Consider the following 19,194-nt stretch of genomic DNA (forward strand, 5'->3'; position numbering starts at 1 on the left):
ACTCTCATTTATGAGACTCAATGAGTTAAGTACATTAAAGATGAGGAAGAGGGAGAAATCAGAGTTTCGTCAGTTTCAACAGAGACTCTGATTTGGTATTACTGATTTGGGATTGCATTGGCCGACAAGATCCCATTTATATTGGACCTGACTCTCCTCCAGCTCTGGCGGGAGTTGGAGGACCCAACTCAACAAAAATATGGGGGTATGGTCATTTCACAGGGGGCCTATCTATGAAATGATCCAAGCACCTCTTGTTTTGCTGCTGATTTGAATTCTTCGATTCCCGCCGCCACGGCTGGACGAGAGCCGAATTGATTTATATTTAACCCACATAATAGAATATAAAAATTATGTTTAATTAATTTAAATAAAAAAAAAAAAAAAAAACTATTGGAGAAGCATGGGTAATGACTGTGTTGAAAAAGATTCCTAGTTAGTATGATGACAGAATGATTCAATGGTGGGTAATTCCAACTGTATGATGCATCCCAAATATAAGAGAGATGCAAGAGGCATGGTGAAAAAAAAAATTTTGGTAGAAGAGGCATGGTGAAATTGAGTCATGCATGGTAGGATCTAGTAGGACATCATGCATATTTCCATTTATGGGCGGTGAAATTTTAAAAGGAAAAAAAAATAAAATTTGTTGGCATCTTCATGCATTGCTTCCGGAGGGACTCGCATGTAGGGATGTAAATGGATAACCGAAATCCGAATCCGAATTCGCATCCGTATTCGTTTAGGGGCATCCGTATTCGTTTAGAGATATCCGGAAAATAATCCGAATACTCCGATTAAAATCTGTCCGAAAAAAAATCTGAATACTTAATAATAAAAAATTAAGTAAATAATGATTTCAAGGGTTTTTGAAGATTAAATAAGTTCTAGAATATGATGAAAAGAGAATCATGATCTAAGAGATATGGATTGAGAGTGAATTGTATCCGCTAGGGGGAGGAAGGTCCGGGTTACACAAGGCAGAGATGTAAACGGATGGTCGAAAATCCGAATCCGATCCGCATCCGAATCCGTTTAGAGGTATCCGTATTCGACCAGGGAATATCCGGCTCCGATCACATCCGATCCGTATCCGATCCGAATCCGATCCGTTTACATCCCTACTCGCATGTAGCATTACTTTATTTTAATTCGATATTATTGAATATTTTGAATAGACAAATATGACCCTTCTCGTGTTACTTATGTGACATGGATAAAGTTTTTCCCCACTCATAGAGGACGACAGTTCACTCATCATCTTAGGGTTCACAAACCCCTTCTAGAGTTTTAGTATGTTCCAAAAATACCCTATCGATACCCATTCCTGCCCTCTCATAATCCGGGTAGAGGGAAACTCAGTCATTCTTTTATTAAAGAAAATGTGAATGAAGTTGGCAGAGGCAGCAGGTCTCTTTGGGTGAAGAAGAAGAAGAAGAAGGTGAAATTTTAGAGGGTGATAGACCAAGATATTGGTCTATCAATCCTTAATGTTTCTTATCTAATGGGTCTGTACATACAATTAATGGGCTTTGTAATTTGAAAAAATCTGTTGTTTTAGCCCAAGTGCTGATGGGTCTATTAATCTGTTGGGCTTGGACTAAAGTTATGCTATTTGATGTGGACTTGGGTTTCATGACTTAAACAAGATCTTTTTTCTCGCTTCTTGAGCCCATATTCTGTTATTTTATGTTGGGCTTAATCTTGTGTTTTGTCATTTAAGTAAAGTCTGTTTATACTTGCAGCCCATAATTGTTTGATATGTCTATCTCTATTTTTTTATTAAAAGATCCATATTCTGGTTATATGCTTTTTAAGGGCCTAACTATTGTTACATGTTTAAAGCCCATATGTTTTAATGGGTTTCTTCAACTTATCAATATAAAGGATAATGGGCATTATAATTGGTCTTATTGTCTGTGAAGTTATGGTTTGTATTAGTTATGTTTGATAGGTTTAAGAGGCCAAACTTATTATATATGTTCTTATGTCTAAATCAATTATTATCATTCTTTTGGGAAGATAACTGAAAGTTGAGTGGTTTGATTGCCGCATAAGCAAATCAACTATGAAATTCAAAGAGATCTAACTGGAATAATAACATCATAATTGAAATTAAGTGACAGTAAAAAAAGATTTAAGATATTAATAATCATGCAATTAAGTTGAATGAGAGTATTTGAAGGTATACATTCTTTTTAATTGTGTTTATCTTATTTGTTAGCCCCATATATAACTTTGAAATACATCAAGTTAAATGCAAGACTTTAAAGGCCTTATGTTGATCATTATGTGACAATTAAGATAGAATGAGAATATCTGAAGGTATACATTTTTTATTGACTTTGTTGATTTATATGTAATAGTCTAGCGGTCAGGTTAGGATGAGAAAATCCGAAGGTATACATCTTACTTGATGGTGTTGACTTAATTGTCTTGCCCCAAAGGTGTTTTACAACACCTGTTGAGTGAACCACTAGTGTGTTTTAGTCTCAATCCCGAAGGATTGATTGTAGTGATACAATAGGTTACTCTGGATTTTATTGTTCTAGTATTATTGAAATTCAAAGTTTTTTGTTTAATAAGCATGTATTATTTGCTTTTCTTCAGTGGGACCATCACCCATTACTGTTCTCAATAATGTGCTAATTTTGAACGGTTCAAAATTATGTGTCACACTAGAATACATAAAAGAGAAAATTTTGAATGGGCAAGAAAATAACACGTACAAAGATGGTAAATCCTCCACAAGGACCATAAATCTGACAAAGGGAAGTGTTTCTTCTATAAGAGGTAGAGACACTTTTAGAAATATTGTCAAAAAAAAATTGTTTAATAAAATAATTGTAATTGATTCTATCTGTGTATGTTTTCAAACCAATTTAGTTGATGTCTCATGTAATAATTGGTGGATTCACTCAAAGAATACTGTGAATGTACCTCAACTAGAAGTTTAAGACAGACCTCAAAGAATTAGGAAGTCTGTTATTCCAGGTGATTATATAGTATATCTCAAAGAATCAGAGTTCGATATAGAAATCAAGAATGATCTGATAAATTTTTCATAGGCCATGGATGATAGTGATACTCATAATGGATAAACGCTATGAAAGATGAGATGAAATCCATAAGTGATAATGGTGTTTGAAAACTCGTTGAACTACTTTTGGGCTTTAAGGCGGTTAGTTGCATATGTGTATTTAAAACCAAACACGATTAAAAGGGTAATATTGAACGGCATAAAGCTAGAGTAATTGCAAAGGGTTTCACTCATAAAAAAGCCATTGAATACCATGAGGCCTTCTCTCCCGTATTTAAGAATGATTCTCTTAGGATCATATTGGTTTTGGTGGATCTTTATGACTTAGAGCTTTACCAAATGGATGTGAAAACGATATTCTTGAATGCGAATTTAGATAAGGAAGTCTACATGAACCAGCCTGAGGGCTTTACTGTACAAAGAAAGAAAAATCTAGCGTGCAGACTTAAGAAATCCATATATAGACTTGAACAAGCTTCGAGATAGTAGTATATCAAGTTCAACTACATAATTATCTCTCTTGGATTTGTTGAAAACACTTTACCAAAAAAAGGATTTGTTGAAAATACCTTTGATAGGTGTACATATCTAAAATTCAATGGGAGAAATTTATATTTCTAGTCCTATATGTAGATGATTTTTGGCTTGCTAATAATGACATTGGCATAGACTTATCGCGATAGATTTTGTCGATTACTTTGACTATCACTGAAAAACCTATATTCATAGAGTCTTTGAGAGGTATGGTATGAAGAATGTTGGTCAAGTGTTGCTCTTATCATCAAAGGTGACAAATTTAATTTGAGTTGGTGCCCGCAGAATGTTCTAAATGAGCGCATATGACAGATATTCCTTACTATTCAGCTATAGAGAACCTTATGTATACAGTGACTTGCACTCACCCAAACATTAATTATGTATATAGGACAAATATTTACTGAAAGGTAATGAGATATCTTCGGGGAACTAAGAATTACATGCTTTTGTATATAGGATTTGATCAGTTGGAAGTGATCAGATATTTAAACTCCGATTATGCTCGATGTCTTGAAAGTAGAAAGTCTCAATCGAGATAGCCTTTCTGCTTAAAGGTGGGGGATCTCTTGGAAGTTCATGAAACCGACTTGTGACTCTATTTCTATTATGTAAGCATAGTTCGTGGCATTCCTTGAGGCCTCATCCATGACAATTTTTTTGATATTAAAGCCCTAGAGAAAATTTGATACTTAATGTGCATATTATACAAATAATTTGATAATATGAAATCGATAATATCTAAAAATAAATATATAGTATTTTTGATTATTTTTTAAGATAAATAAATAATTCCCGATTCAATTCGTCATTTCGTATCTGAATTTCTATTTTTTTTTTTTGGCAAATTGCTGGCTGAATTCTTAAATTAGTAAAACAATTATTTGAATTATTTTTCTTCCTTCTACCAAATTTTTTTCCACATAATTTTCTAATCCAAATTTACTAATTATGCGGACACTGTGACACACATGAAAGGGATTTTTTGTTTTTGTGACACACGTAAAAGGGATTTGAATTAAAGGACTGTGTTATTGTGTTATGGTAAGGGCGTTATAGTAAATTGACATCTTACTATTTAAACCAATTTAGGGTTGCCGGCTTGGAAGCAGGTGTGGATGTCGTAGAGAGGCTTGGAAACTGGTTTTGGAAGACAAAAAGCTCAGGTACGGTCAGAACCTCACAGGTTTGGAACTCTCAGAACACACACACACACACACACACTCTCTCTCTCTCTCTGTATCCTTCGCTTGCCGCGCTAAAACCGAACGAAACATATTTGTTAGGTTTTTTGTGTTCCTTTTCCTCTTCTCGGTTTTCAAACTTAAAGCGGGAAATTAACTGAAAAATCTTCCATGAGAACATAACATTCAAGCATTTCAGGGCTTCTCTTAGACTTCACAGTGTACAAGACTTGAATTCCTCAGAGGAGGATGAAGAAGAAATCATGGGAATCAAATTTCGGTCACTGATTCGCGATTTCTTGGGGTTTTGAAATAGTTTTTGTAAGCTTTAATTTGTTTCTAGGGCTTTGGGGGTCGTTCGTTTTGAGTGATGGGAACTAGGGTCCCTGGGTCGCACTACAACCTGAGGTCTGCGAATTCGTTTATTGGAAGCTCCTTGCACGATCTTAACACTGTAGATGGTAGGCCAGGGGAGATTGATGGGATTAGTGACGTGGATCGTGATGCAGTGACAGAAGATAGCTTGGAGAACGACGATGGGTCCAATTCAGTTGTAAGTTTGATTCTTTGAGCTTTTCCTGTTTATACCTTCTTTTATGATTAGTTAAACTCGAATTACTCTCAATTGAACTGGAAACAAATCATTTTGCTGGATTTTATCACTTTCTAGTGCTTTTTAAATTTTTGGGTGGCAAAAGTTTTTAAAATTTGAACCAAGTATTTTTATTTATTAGATGTGTATTTTTGGGCCTTGGTTGGGTATAATGGCTGTAATTTGAAGTCTGGTTAATGGGCTTGCTTTAATAAGGGAAAGGAAGTGTTTGCTTGCCTTTATGGGGGTTTGTATTTTATCAGGATTGCATGCATGAATCTTATAGGAGTTCTTTAACGCTTCATGGTGTTGGAGTGGAAGAAGATCGCTCTGGTCTCGAAAATAGTGGGTCTTCAAGGCCAACGTATGATGTTTTGACAAGTGAAGGTGATTTGCAATTTCTGTTTTGTATGTTTGATATAAACTACTCAATGATTCGCTTTGGGAGATTTCTGTAGATATGTTGATTATTTCATACTTTTCCCATGTTGAGTGAGTCTGACTAAGTAGTTTTGAACGTTGAACCAGATGTTGTACCAATTGAAACAGCAAGAGCTAGATTTTTACAAATAATCGTGGATCATTTTATCAGTGAGCATGTCATAGAAGTGGCCGATTCTGAGTCAGAATATGGTGCCCAATCAGGCCAAGATAAACTAAACAAGAGGAAGCATAGAGAAGTCCAATATGAGGGCGATTCAAGGTTTGTCTTGCCCTTGATGTATGTGGCCAATTTGTATGAGACGTTAGTTAATGATGTGAATATGAGACTTACTTCCTTGGATGGCATTCGTGAGAAGAACATTGGGGTTGCCCTTGAAGCAGCTGGTGGTTTGTATAGAAGGCTAGCCAGAAAATTTCCGAGGAAAGGTATTGAAATGTCCATGCTTGTGATGCCAATGTAAAGGATAAAAGGAAAATCTTTTGGTTTATGATTCTGGGAATTGTTATGCTCTACTAGTTGTTTCCTTTTATGTCTTCTTGTCATATTATTTACCTATAGGATTGTATCATGATATTTTCCTATATAGGACACTGTACATTTAAAAGAAGGGAATTGGCAACATCTCTTGAGACAAGGACGAGATTTCCCGAACTAGTAATACAAGAAGAGAAGCGGGTTCGTTTTGTTGTAGTCAATGGTTTAATGATTGTTGAAAAGCCAAATAGTTTGCTTACTGAGGACGCAGAATGGTAAGTGGAAACTTCCCTTTTTTTCTGTATGTTGTGTAGTTTGGGCCTTACTGTCATGTTTATTATTGCTGGTGAATAAATCATGCTTGTCATCACCTTTTGCAGTTCCCCAAGGGGGGGGGGGGTGTGTGTAAAAGTTAAATCTATACGGATAGGAGTTTGGTTTTGCTTGAATCATTTTAGCGATGATCTTGGATCGGGGGTTAGGTTATGCTCATTAATACAATTCAGTAAACAAATTTGCATGATCCAGCTTTTGAGAACCATTCCATGTTGACCTGTATTAGTTCTCATAAGGAGCTTCATAGAACTCTTTCTTTGAAGTTCTTTCTCTTTATATGCACGCCCCCCCCCCCCCCCTCTTTTTCCAGAAGATGAGTAGTCATAAACATTTCTTTTTATGATCTTTCTGACCATTCTTTGATATAAAGATTGTTAATTGAGTTATGTAAATTCCAGAGGTGCCCACTGCTGTCTTTCATGAATATAAAATTTCTTCAACCTCCCCCTTTTAACCTGTGATGCAGGATGGGCTAACAAAGTCAACTTGTTAGTAGCCTGTGGCATGGTAAATGGGCTAAGGTTGCTATTGGACCCTTTGATGAAGGGGTTCTAAGTTACCTTACAGGTCTAGGGTTGGCAAAGTTGATATTTTTCCAGTATCGCAGGGTAGGAACCAAAACCAGCAAAAGAGAAGTTCAAATAATTCAATCAAAACAGATCAGATGGGGTCCAAGTTCTGGTCCAATAGTCTATTAGGTATAGAGAACAAACTGAAAAAGTTTGACTGAGATCCGGCAGTCCTATTCAAAGATATAAAACCCTTCTAGAATTAGGAAAGTGAAACACAAAATAAAAAGTCAGAACCCGAGTTGGAAGTACCAGATTTAGTAACTTACAAGATAGAAACTATTTGATTTAGAGCTCAAGCAGTATGAGTGTAGGAGAAAGATGGCCCAACAGTGACCATGGTTGTGGGTTTGGTTCTATCTTGCGGGGTGGTCTTGGTTTAGCTTCTAGAAGTCACATGTGGGCCCTGGTATGAAGAAAAGTGGCTGGAATATCTTCTAGAAGTTGCTGTTTTGCTTAGTTTTTATTTCTAACACTAGTTTCTATTTTTTGCAATAGCTGCTTAGTTGTAGTCAATAGCTACAAATAGTTTCTATTTTGGTTCTTCATTGTTTATGTTGTAGTCATTAGATCTCCCTTTTAGAAGGGTTACTAATTTTGGGTTGCTTGTAAGTCAAGTACTCAACTACACATGGAGAGTTACTAAATTTTGTATTCAGCCATCTAATATTATAATATAACCCCAAGGGGGTTGCTCAATTGGAAAGGACCAACACCTCACAATTAAGAGTTCATGTGTTCAACTCTCCTTGGGCCCTACCTATCTAAAAATAAAAATTATATCTGGAAACAAGGGAGAAAAAGCTCCACGATTTTGGCTATTCTCTTTGTCTTCTTCATAATGAAGTTGCTTGCTACTGTGGTGAATCAGCAGCCCCCTGGTGGTGAAGCAAAGGAGCGATTGGTGGTGAATCCAATCGCAGGTCAGAGGTGGTGATAACCTGGTCATATCCCCCTCTTCTTTCCTTCTTCCTTTTTCCATTGTCTTCTATTTTCTGCATTCCTAGAACCTGAGTGGGAAGTTTCTGGTACTTCTTGGACTGCTGTTTGGTAGTAGAATAAGACCTATAAAACCTTCCATACTGTTGCTAAAGGGGTATTCGATCCACTTCTATTGAAGATTCTGCCCAGTTACAGCAGTTTCCGGTCCTGGTTTTCCTCTTCGATTCTGTTTTCAAATTGTTACTGTTGTAACAATAACTTCAACCCTACAACAGTAGCTTCAATGATTGAACCCAAATTTGGTGAGTTTTCTTCCTTCTACCTTACCTTTTATCAATCGGAACTTGAAAGCCATTTGTGTTGATCTGAAGATATTCAAGTTTCTTTTATTATTTTTCTGTTCACCCCTTTTTCTTCTAATCTAACCATTGGTTCTGTTTGCGATTTTGGGAATATTTTGGGTAGTATTGTGTCTACCTCATAGTTGTCACGGCGATCCGAGTACGTGGAGGGGTGTCTGATCGATATATCGACATGTCGCGCCATGGCGATCATGTCGACCATGGCAGAATTGTAATTAAATCCAAAGTTGAATGGCAAAGTTGAATGGCAAACTAGTAGATAAATCAAGATTTCTAAGAGCAATGGCAGAATTGTAATTAATCTGAAGTTGTAAAGCAGTGGCAGAACTGTAATTAATGGAAATCAATTTAATAAAGAAAATAAACCAGGAAGTGGGATAGCACATTTGATGGGTAAAGGGTATACTTGGAACAAAATGGAAAATAATAGATGGTGGGAATAAAAGTAAAAGAAAAGAGTAATGTTGGGAACTAAGGAAAATGGGTTTAATAGATAAGAAATCGAGAAACAAAAAACAAAAGAATTCAGTCTTCTTCAACTTCACGACTCCTCAGCCAAAGAAGGAACCATAACCCAGTGGCAGAATGGAAGTTATTTCGAAGGTGGGCCTTCCTCGTAAGAACCCAATCGATACGAAGCTTCAGGCAAGAGTCGCCACAACCTGTTCTCTCAAGGGCACCAAGAATCTAATTGAAAGAACTTGCAACCAAGAGATCGATGGAACTGAACCAAATCTGACGGTAGTAATGGAGGTGCTGGTCTGATGTGCGATGGAGCCTCAATATTGAAAGGGGCTGAGCCAAAGGTTTGGAAGGATGAATCGCCCAGACCTACGAGAAATAGCCCCAAAATTCTGCTAGCAAGCAAATGGTGAGAGCAAGGCTAAAATAGGAGATTAGGGAAACAGGGACGCCATGGCGTTGGTCGATATGGCCATTTCTCCAGCGCCAGGACGCCATGGCGATGCCATGACAACTATGGTCTACCTTCGACCAGTTTTGGGAATATCTGGGTTCTCAATGTTTGTTGGTTTAAAGCTCTTAATTTCTGATCTCTTATTACACTGCTATTCTGTCCTGTGGGTTTGTTCTCTTAGGCTGTGTTTTGGAAGCCAAGAAAAGATGAGAAAAATTTTTGAAATTTTTTGAAGAGGAGAGAGACAGACACATTAACTCATCATTAGTGTCATAATGATTTTTGTCCTATTATGTAATTTTTATTTTATTTTATTTTTTTCCGCTTCCAAACATAGCCTTAAATCTGATTTCCAGGTTAGAGAATCACATTAATTGGTAGAGGTCACGGCCTACGGTGATCCACAACCCTTTACCCCAGCCAATGTTCAAGAATCTTTAAATCATGGAACAAGAACTTAGCAAGATCTCGCTTTTTTGGAAAGGTGAGACAAGATGAGTGGCGAAATGGTTGGTTTACATTATCTCGGCTGAGATCTCGGTTCGACCGAGATCTTGGTTCACTAAAGTTCCTGGCCCATATAAAATGTGCAGATCTCGACCGAGACCAGTCGAGATCTCGTTACTCTCGCTGGTCTCGACAAAGAACCCCCTGAAAACCCAATTTGCATGGTTTTGATCCCATTTTCCACCGAAAATTCGTCGGACCGCACAAAGAAGCTTCATCCAACATCAAATTTGCTACTAGTGAGCATCAGTCGTGGGTCTACTCATGGCATGCATCTCAGCCTCAGTATGACTATGAATATGGCCATGAGAGCACTGGTTCCGAATAATAGTGGCTATGATAAGTTTGGGCAGCTGTAGTCAGTACACTCTGCACATGAGTTTAACAGTCAGAGAACTGGGTCAGGTTTTGTGGACGACATATTCATAGTCCCAACCCAGCCATACACGCCAATGGTAGTTCAATAGCCTGGTGGCAGTAGTAGTGGATCGATCTCATCGCAACCGCCTCTTCCATACCCTAGGATACGGTACCTTCCGTTAGTTGACACAATAATAGGTACAATTGAAAGGTCAATAGACTATGTGGGACAGCACCTGCAGGCTAAACAATCTATTGATCTGTAATATGGTTGGTTTTTTGAGATTATTTCAAGGATAATTTGGAACTGGTTGAAGGAGCAAGTTTGTATGAGTTCATTATGCTTGAGAAAGCTTACAGACACAAGAACAATACACATGGATCACATAGAAAACTAGGACCCACCTTTCAATTGATACAACCTATGTGATCCTTTAGGCCCACCGACTAATTGACTATCTGGGTCTAATATTGGGCCTGAGAGAATGGTTTCACTCTTCATATTAATGCATAGTGTCTTAGACGTGATGCAGACATGCAGTGAGTGCAGCTACATGGCCAGGAATTGGGGAGGGGTTAGTCCCACGTCGGTCCGGTAGTGTTTGTTTGCTTGGGTTTATGACCCTCGGAGGGCCTCTCCACTCTGAAGCTTGGGATTTTGGGTGGGAAGCCATCAAGACGTTATTGTTGAAATTCCTGATTGTGAAGGGATAAACCTTGATGCATTCCATGAATTCCATTATGGTACTTGTACATCTTTTCTGCACAATACTATCTTGTTTTCTCATACTCAGTGGTGCGTAGGAGCATGCTGATTCTCATACTATGGCTGGCTGTTGGATTGCATACTATGGTTTGTATTTTAGTAAATTGATTGTTCTTCATAGTCTAGTTATTAATACACTGTCGTATCTTGATTCCATTTGAATATAAACGTCTGTTATACTTTATGTGTGACAACATTTTCTTGTAATCCAGGTTCAAAAGGTTGACAGGTCGGGAGGAAGTAGCTGTCTCAGCTCGAGACTATAAGTTCTATTCACCCAGACATAAGTATAGACGTGTTGCATCACATTCTGTGTCCAACATTCCTGGTTTGCCAGTAAGCTTGAAGCACCCTTTTACATGCAAATTTATTTGGTTTCTTTGACTACTTTTATGGAGGATGCTGAGTTTTTGTCCTATGACTGAATGCAATCAGGCATTCTCTAGTGCGGATAATTCTTGTGCAATGGCTACAGCCCCAGGGTTCCGCCCTCTTAATGAAGTATGAACTTCTCTATAACTTCATTCTTCCCTGTTGATGTATTTTTTTTCAACTATCTGAATCCTTTTAGTTATAAGGAAAAACTAGGACATTATTCCTATAGGTTTCTTTTCCACCGCAACGCAGTCATTGTGCTTTCACTTGCCTTTTTGACCTTTTAGTTATTGCAAGGGCACATCATCAAGACAGCTGAGATACTGTTTTTTAAAAGGAAATTATGGACAGCCAGACAGGAATTGTGGTTTCCCTGGCCTTATTGTAGAAAGAAAATTGTCAACAGACTTAAGAAACCTTGTAAAAAAAAAGAAAATATGTTCCTTGGTAGAGGGAGAACGCTGGCAGTTTGTTTTTAGATTTTAAATCTGAAGAATGGAAAAAATCAATAACTTTTGAAAAACAGAAGCATCTTTTATTAGGCTGGGTTTTATTTTGTAGAGGAAGGTGACTTTATTGGGTTCAATAGCTATTGATCTCATTAGACCATAGATTTCATTCAACTTCTTGGGGGTACTTTGATATTCATTAGACATCTGAACATGGTGGTCAACTTCTTGGGTACTTGCCCCCCCCCCCCCCCCCAAAAAAAAAAAAAAAAAAAAAAAAAATGTCTGCCAACAGTCAACACTAGGGGATTGGCCACTCAATGCTATTGAAAAACTGAAGGTGCAATATAATTTCTGACAAAGAGGACCAAAACTCTGTATCTTTTCTTTGTTTGGATTAAACTGCCTTCAATTTGGTCTATGAAGATGGTTCAGATGTGGCTTGAATATGCTGGTTTGAACTTTGAATATTTGATTCTGGAATAATATTTGTTGGTAGCTGCTTAAGTGGAAAGATTTATGGGTTGAAATGCATTCATAAATCATAACAAGCATCAGAGGGCAGTTCCCTCAATCCATAAATGTGATGACTTGGGAGATGATGATTGGGAGAAGTTGGATTTAAGGACCAGCCCTCTGAATGTGGTTGTTATATAGGATTTGGATGCATAATGTGGTTTAAAGAAAATCATATATTAAAGATCCAACAATTTTCAGGGCTTTAAATGTTTACAGAAATACTGAAAACCCCCTTATGGGAAAATTGCTTTAAAAGAAAAAGTTTCCTTCATAAGTCCAAAGCTGTTTAAGAGTATATAAATTTAGTGAATGGTTTTTAAGAAAATAAATGGATGCTCTTAGACCTTCATTTTGTTTTGGGCAGGTTTAGCCCTAACTTTGGTTTTTCAGAAAATAAATAGATGCTCTTAGAACTTCATTTTGTTTTGGGCAGGTTTAGCCCTAACTTTAACTATCCTAAACTTCAGAGATATTGAGCCCCTCACCCATTCTTCTCTTTATGGGCTGGGAAGGGCCAGTCCAAAGTTTTGGTACTAGTCCTAAACACATATATGTTGGCTTGCCCATGTGCAATGCGTTTGTCACTTTGGTAACTGGATGGTGCTTAAGCCATATGTTACAGAGATATAACTTCAAAATCACCCACATAATATTGGGCCTTAATATTCTTTTTCTTATTGGCAGCCGCAGAATCAGCAGCCTCCTCAATCCAAACATCACATACAACAACTCCCACATCAAACCCAGTTTCATCCACTCCAACCTCATAGTCAACCCATTCATCATAATCAACATGTGATGCATTTCTCTCATCCGCATCCGTGTGGACCTTCGTCACATATTCCTGAGATTTCTCATGGCCTTCAATCACCAACTATGGCACAACACATGTCTTGCTTGCAACCCCTCACTGGAGGCCATGTTGGAGGGCGCTTGCATGTACTGGTGAGTGTTCCTTTGAATGAATTTTTGTTTTGATTTTACATGGATTTTTTTTTAACCCTTGCCACTTCCACTTGGCTGGAATTGGAATTCTATTTTAGAGATTCTGGAAAAGTCATGTTGCAATGTACTAGGACTAGGTTACCTCATTTTCTCTTTCTTTTTTAGTTTATCTTAAAATAGCATCTCTTTCCTTTAAAAGCATCCTTATTCATTCTGTATTTTGAATGACATTGTTTGGCCATTTGTAGTTAGCAGTTTCCCAAGCTAATCTTGTCTTCTCTGTTGTATTTTTGTAAGATGATGTTGATTCTTCTCTTACCTGTGCACATGCATACTCTCACGCAAACACATGTTTTTTGTGTACAAATTGGTGATCCAGAGGTTCAGATATGAGATGGACTGTCTGTCATGCTCTCTCTCCCTCCACATGGATAAATGGTTTGGTGTCCTAAATTTTTTTCTGATTGTTCCATCTAGTTAACATCTCCAGTGGGTTTTGTGAGTCTATTAGTTAGGTAACTAGTCAATCTTTAAAAGAATGGTCCTTGGCTACCATTTCATGGACGTATTTCTTGGCAAAAAGTAGAAGGATTAGGTTTTAGGTTAATGGAACGTTCCTGTTTTTTAGTTCTTAGCATTTTCTATTAAAATCTAGGTCTTTTTGGCTGAAAAGCTCCTTGGATTCAGTGGTTGTAGTCCCAAATTTTCAAGGGAACACTTGGTGATTCCCTGTGGTTGAGCTATGTCCTTGGTCATTGGGAGCTTGCATCTGAATTATATCTCAAAAAGAAGCTAAAGATCCTTTTTTTTTGGGGGGGGGGGGATTTCATGTATCTGATCAGCATGAAACATCTGAGAATATGCAGTAGCAGCTACAACCTAGGAAAGACAAATTTGAAGTTCTTCTACATGTATAAAATAGATGGAGATATATTTAGATGAAAATGTATATGCATCAAGATATTATAATGTCTGTAAACGCTTATATCCTGTCAACATGTTCCGTTGTGTAGGTAAGCAGGTTAGTGGTTGGTTAAAATGTGTAGGTGGAACCAGGTCTAGATAAGATCAACCTAGAAAATTCAATTAGATTTGGTATAAACATATAATATAATGTGTGCAAGCGAATTTGATACCTGCAAGTTGTATTTGATATAAATAACCTATAGGATACATTCCATTTTGTTATATTGATGTATCTGGATATGGAATGCGCAGTGCGCTGTAATCAAGTTGTCTCCAATGCATACTTCTTTGCATGGCTTTAAGTATGGCAGATTGCAGTCGCCAATACAATTTTTTTGACCAATACATATATGTGTTTGAGGGATGGGGCAGATTGGCTGATCTAACGTGCTTTGGATCAGAACTTTTAAAAAGAGGGGAAAGATGAAGCAAGAGGATTTGCAGTCGATTTTGGGTCATTTCTCTCAGATCCAAGCTGCCCATGCTGCAAAGTTCAAGGATGCTCATCATTTTGCCTAGATCTGCCCGATCCCTGCAAAAATCAGGGATCCGTTAAGCAACATATATGAAATCTACTGAGATGTGTTCCAGCTATGCTATGAAGAATCAGAGAGCAAAGAAGTGCTCCTGTTAAGCTTCTCTGTGGTGCATGTTAATAGCTCCAGCCAGTTTTCTGTTGTCGTCAAGACAAAAAGGATGAGCTACAGGTGTCTAATTCTTCCCAGAATAGACGAAGAGAAGTTCAAAGTTTCCTAGGAAGCGTGAAGATGGTATGCAACTAATGATCAGGGATGGACACAAGCAAGAAGACGAAGAAGAAGAAAGAGAAGATGGAGTTGGGGTTGGGACTTGGTATTTGGTGAAGAGAAGTACAGGTAACAAAGCAAAGAGGGTAAGCTATGGATGTTAATGTGTTTTCAGATTTATTGGCAATTTTTAAGAACCGATCCTAGGTGAGATCGGATGATCATGATCAGGGATCAGATCGACAAGTATTTTGTCTAGTAAGGAGGATTCCCTGAATACCTGAAATAGATATGTTCATAGAAAATGTGAAATAATTGATAGGATCCGTTTTGGGAACATGGAATGGAAGAGAAAATTCAAGTGTTATACCTTTCGAAAGAAAGCAAATGTTTATGAAACATTTAATAGTGTACAGAAGCGAAACCCTCCATTTCCTAATCTTTGATTAACTTGGGAGAAAAATTATCTAGATGTTAACAGGCTATAGTCCACAGAGGTTCCTGAATTGCATTCAGCAGAAACTCCAAGAACTGCAATATTAAATGATCTTTATATCTTTCAGTCTTCTCCTTAATGTTGCAGACCCCAATATATCATAGTTAGGCCCTGGTCTGTTCGTTTGTTTAAAATGGAAACCAAGAGATTCGCCACTTGCACACCGTTGTCCAAAAGAGGTAGTCATTGTAAATCAAGATAGTGACTGAAAATGGGAGCCATTATACCAAACAACGGTCTCTTGGGCTAGCTTCCCAAGTGTGTTTGAAAATGGATTGGTTGTCTATGAACATAGAGAAGGGTTTTTTGTTCTTCCGCTTCATGCTCTAAAATTGCAGAAATACTTGTCGAAGATCAACCAACTCTCTAAATCCTTGCTTCATTGTATTAATGAGTGTCATGAATCTGTTGCTTTACAAGAAAGCAATGCTGCGTCAATAATTTGATGTTTGAACAGTTTCATGGTGTGGCATGATTTATTTTTGTAAAACTCTGACAGTATCCTTTTATGAACCAAAAAGATCCTTTATCGCCTTCAGTCGTCTAATCTTTGAAGTGCTATTAAATTTGGTGCTTTATGGATGTTTCTTTTGTTCTTGGGTAGTGAATATCTATCTCTCTTTTTTTCATTTTTTGCATGGACTGCTGTTAGAACTTAGTTGCTTTGTTTTTCATAATTTTGTTTAGAGACAGCTCACAAAGAAACATCATTGACACACTTCTGGTGTTTGTTTTCTAGCCAACAAGCCCTGCAAAGTTCTGTGACGAATGTGGGGCTCCTTATTTGAGAGAGACATCCAAGTTTTGCTCAGAATGTGGTGGAAAGAGATTAGGAATATGATGGCCTCACTTTGCTGCTGTTTAATGTTGCTAGGTTTTCCCCTTCTTGCTGTAAATATTGATGTGGTTCAAAATATGTGTACAGTCATGTCACACAGTTTGTAGTTTTATAGGGTTAGATTTTCCATTTTTCATTCTAATTATTAAATTATCTTATATTTACATGGTTTACTGTTTATATTTCTTTATATATTGCATGATATGAGTTAATTGTTTTAACTTCAAACGTCTCCTGCTTCTACAATCTGTCTTTTAGCATTTTCATGAAATACAGCTATAATTGTGCTATGGTGAATTTGGATTCATTAGAACCTGATGAGTTAAAAGATCTGATCCAGATGTCTTCAATAATGAAAGTCTGTACCTCAAATTGAAGCTTGCATTTCGGGACAGATTGCATAATGGAAAAATTAAAATTAAAAAAAGAAAGATGTCACTGAGCAAAAGAAGAGTTTAGCCCATAGGAAAAGAAGAGGCAAGAAGAAATCTGTTATTTGTGAAAGCATATATCGAGCAATATATGGTTGGACACTCAAAAATTAAGAGCATTCAGTCTTTGCTGTCTCTATGCTTTATATCTTATTGGTCCCACCTTTTGGCTATATCCAAAAGGCCAACTCCTGGTTCCAGAAGCAGAAGCAGAAGCTCAATAAGCTATGCAAACATGCACTTTGATTTTTTAGAAATCTTGTGATACTAAATTCTACTCATAGCCATAAGCTCTAGATTGTTGGTTATGCTGTTGTAGGATGTACCTTGTCCATTATTTTGGGCTATTGGTTGTGCTTTTGCAGGTTATATTGAAATTAAAAATTCTGGAGCATTTTTAAGAAATAGAGAAAAACTTCCCCATGACGCCAGAGAGCAGTTTTCTTCGCATGGAATTTTTTTATGGCAAAAAGGTCGCGATACGTCCTTTTAAGAATTAGTTTGGGAAACGTACTTCTCTCATTACCGTGGATTTCACCAAAAAAATCTGGACCGTAAAAATGTATGAGTCTGTTTAGTTAGTGTTAGACTTGCTGTCACCCTGACAGTCGGTGGAAATCTCCCTCCCCGCAATCCCTTCTCTGCGCTCTCTCTCTCTCTCTCTCCATCTGATTGGCGATGGTATTGCAGCGATATATGCAGAGATATATCATTTCAATTCCTCTCTCTTCCCTCCTCTTCCCTACCCCTCTCAATCTCTTTTTGATTTATGCTGTCCTCTCTCCTCTACCGTAACCCTCTCAATCTCTCCCTCATTCTGCCAGGTCCTCGATTGGAAGTTGCCTCACAAGGTGGAGTGCGACCCCATGGAGCGGTGATTTGCTGTTAACGCCATAAGGTGGAGTGCGCCATTTGGATTCTTGTTCTTAATCTTTATTTTCATTCTATTTTGGACATTCGATTTTACATTAGCTAATTAGGAAAGGATGGAACATGGAAGGAATGAATTTTTAGACCTTGCACTAGTAAAATCAAGCAGCAGCAGAGGAGCAGGCATGGCCTGTCCGTCAAAGCTTTTTTTTTTTTTTTTTTTTTTTGATAAGTGTCCGTCAAAGCCCTTACCCTAGATTTATCTGGTTCATTCTTCGAAGGAGGAGGTGGTGAAGAACCACCAGGCCCTCAACTTGTGGTGTCATCAAGTATGTTAAACTCACTCATCTTCTCTGCTCTTCAGCTGTTCAATTCTGACTTATCCTAATGTTAATATTATTGTGTAGCTCGGTCAAAAAGTAAAATCACATCATTTAAGAATGGCACTGTCGCTGTGTAAGTAATATCAAAACTGAGAATTGATTGAAGTCCAATATTAACAACACCTTAGCATCCCAAATTATCTTGGATGATCTAATTATTTAGTATGGGTATCTCAAGAAATTTATACTTGAGAACCCAAATGTTATGAATTTTTCTCTTTATGTTCATGCGGTGTCTAACATCTGTAATGTAAACATTGCAATACTCAGCTTGATGATATTTCAATTTCATCAGCAGGGTTTGCAATCAAGCTTGAGAAAACAGGGAAGTTCCCTGATCCATCCAAGCAAAAATTCAATTTTGATTTCTTGAATTTTATTCTCGCATTAACTCTTGAACACAGAGCTCTAGTTATGGACCTTGAATCATGAAACCAGCCACCCTCTTTTACTAACCCCAGAAACCCAATGCAACAGCAAAAGCAGACATACTTCAACTTCTGATGCTCTTAACTGTTCTTGGAACTTATTTTCCTCTCCCTTTTTTTCCCCTCTTCATCATCCTCACACGAACTTTCAAAATCATCAGAAAAAGAGAGCACTCCAGTCCAGACAGATCTTGCTGCACTGTTCACGTCAAAACTAGGTTTCCTAAGCTATTGTGCATTCGTTTCAGACCACCATCCAATTCTAAATCATGATTAGTGAAAACTAGAGGCTTCTCAATCCAATCAAAGCCAATTCTTACTGAGTTGGTGAAAGCCAAGATGAAACCAACGATAAAAGCGGAAGAGGAAGATGGATGGAAAAGCCCAGGGAGACAGAGTAAAAACGGAAGAGGAAGATACATGGGTACGCCCAAGAGAGAGAGAGATTTACCTTGTTCGTATAAGCAATAGCAGATGCAGAGAGAAAGAAAGAGATCCCCAAGAGAGATCTGGATCCGCTCACCTCTCCCACTCTCCCTTTGATTTCGGAAAAACATAATCCTCGCGAGATTAATCCGTTGGGTTGGGATTGGGTTTTCAAATAATTACCGGCTGTCACGGTTTTGGGTGAACTGAGGGAGAAGCGGTTCAACGACTCAGATTCTACTTGGTGAAATCAATGGTTAGCAGAGAACAACGTTCTGCAAACAAATTCTCACGT

At 37.7% G+C, this 19,194-nt stretch overlaps 1 protein-coding gene across 3 annotated transcripts; it reads left to right on the forward strand.

The window, feature by feature from the left end:
• Positions 1–4,660: 4,660 nt before the first annotated feature.
• Positions 4,661–16,525, forward strand: LOC122664471 (uncharacterized protein At2g02148). Of its 3 annotated transcripts, none has more exons than XM_043860296.1 (8): positions 4,665–5,311; positions 5,614–5,737; positions 5,879–6,220; positions 6,382–6,544; positions 11,240–11,363; positions 11,463–11,528; positions 13,055–13,315; positions 16,263–16,525. In XM_043860296.1, the coding sequence occupies exons 1-8, from the start codon at positions 5,129–5,131 to the stop codon at positions 16,362–16,364; spliced, it is 1,365 nt and encodes a 454-aa protein (XP_043716231.1). In that variant the 5' UTR covers positions 4,665–5,128; the 3' UTR covers positions 16,365–16,525. The 3 variants fall into 3 exon arrangements, with proteins under 3 accessions (XP_043716234.1, XP_043716231.1, XP_043716233.1); XM_043860298.1 differs by having other exon boundaries at positions 5,150–5,311; positions 5,637–5,737; XM_043860299.1 differs by lacking the exon at positions 13,055–13,315 and having other exon boundaries at positions 4,661–5,311.
• The last annotated feature ends 2,669 nt before the right edge of the window (positions 16,526–19,194 follow it).

The sequence above is a fragment of the Telopea speciosissima genome, chromosome 6 (genome assembly GCF_018873765.1).
Source record: "Telopea speciosissima isolate NSW1024214 ecotype Mountain lineage chromosome 6, Tspe_v1, whole genome shotgun sequence".
Classification (NCBI taxonomy): Eukaryota; Viridiplantae; Streptophyta; class Magnoliopsida; order Proteales; family Proteaceae; genus Telopea; species Telopea speciosissima.

Excerpts from the sequence above, each read along its gene's own strand:
- LOC122664471 (XM_043860296.1), top strand. The coding sequence starts at position 5,129 with ATGGGAACTAGGGTCCCTGGGTCGCACTACAACCTGAGGTCTGCGAAT. Across the intron at positions 5,738-5,878 it reads TGATGTTTTGACAAGTGAAG|ATGTTGTACCAATTGAAACA; the intron begins GTGATTTGCAAT and ends ACGTTGAACCAG. Across the intron at positions 6,545-11,239 it reads CTTACTGAGGACGCAGAATG|GTTCAAAAGGTTGACAGGTC; the intron begins GTAAGTGGAAAC and ends CTTGTAATCCAG.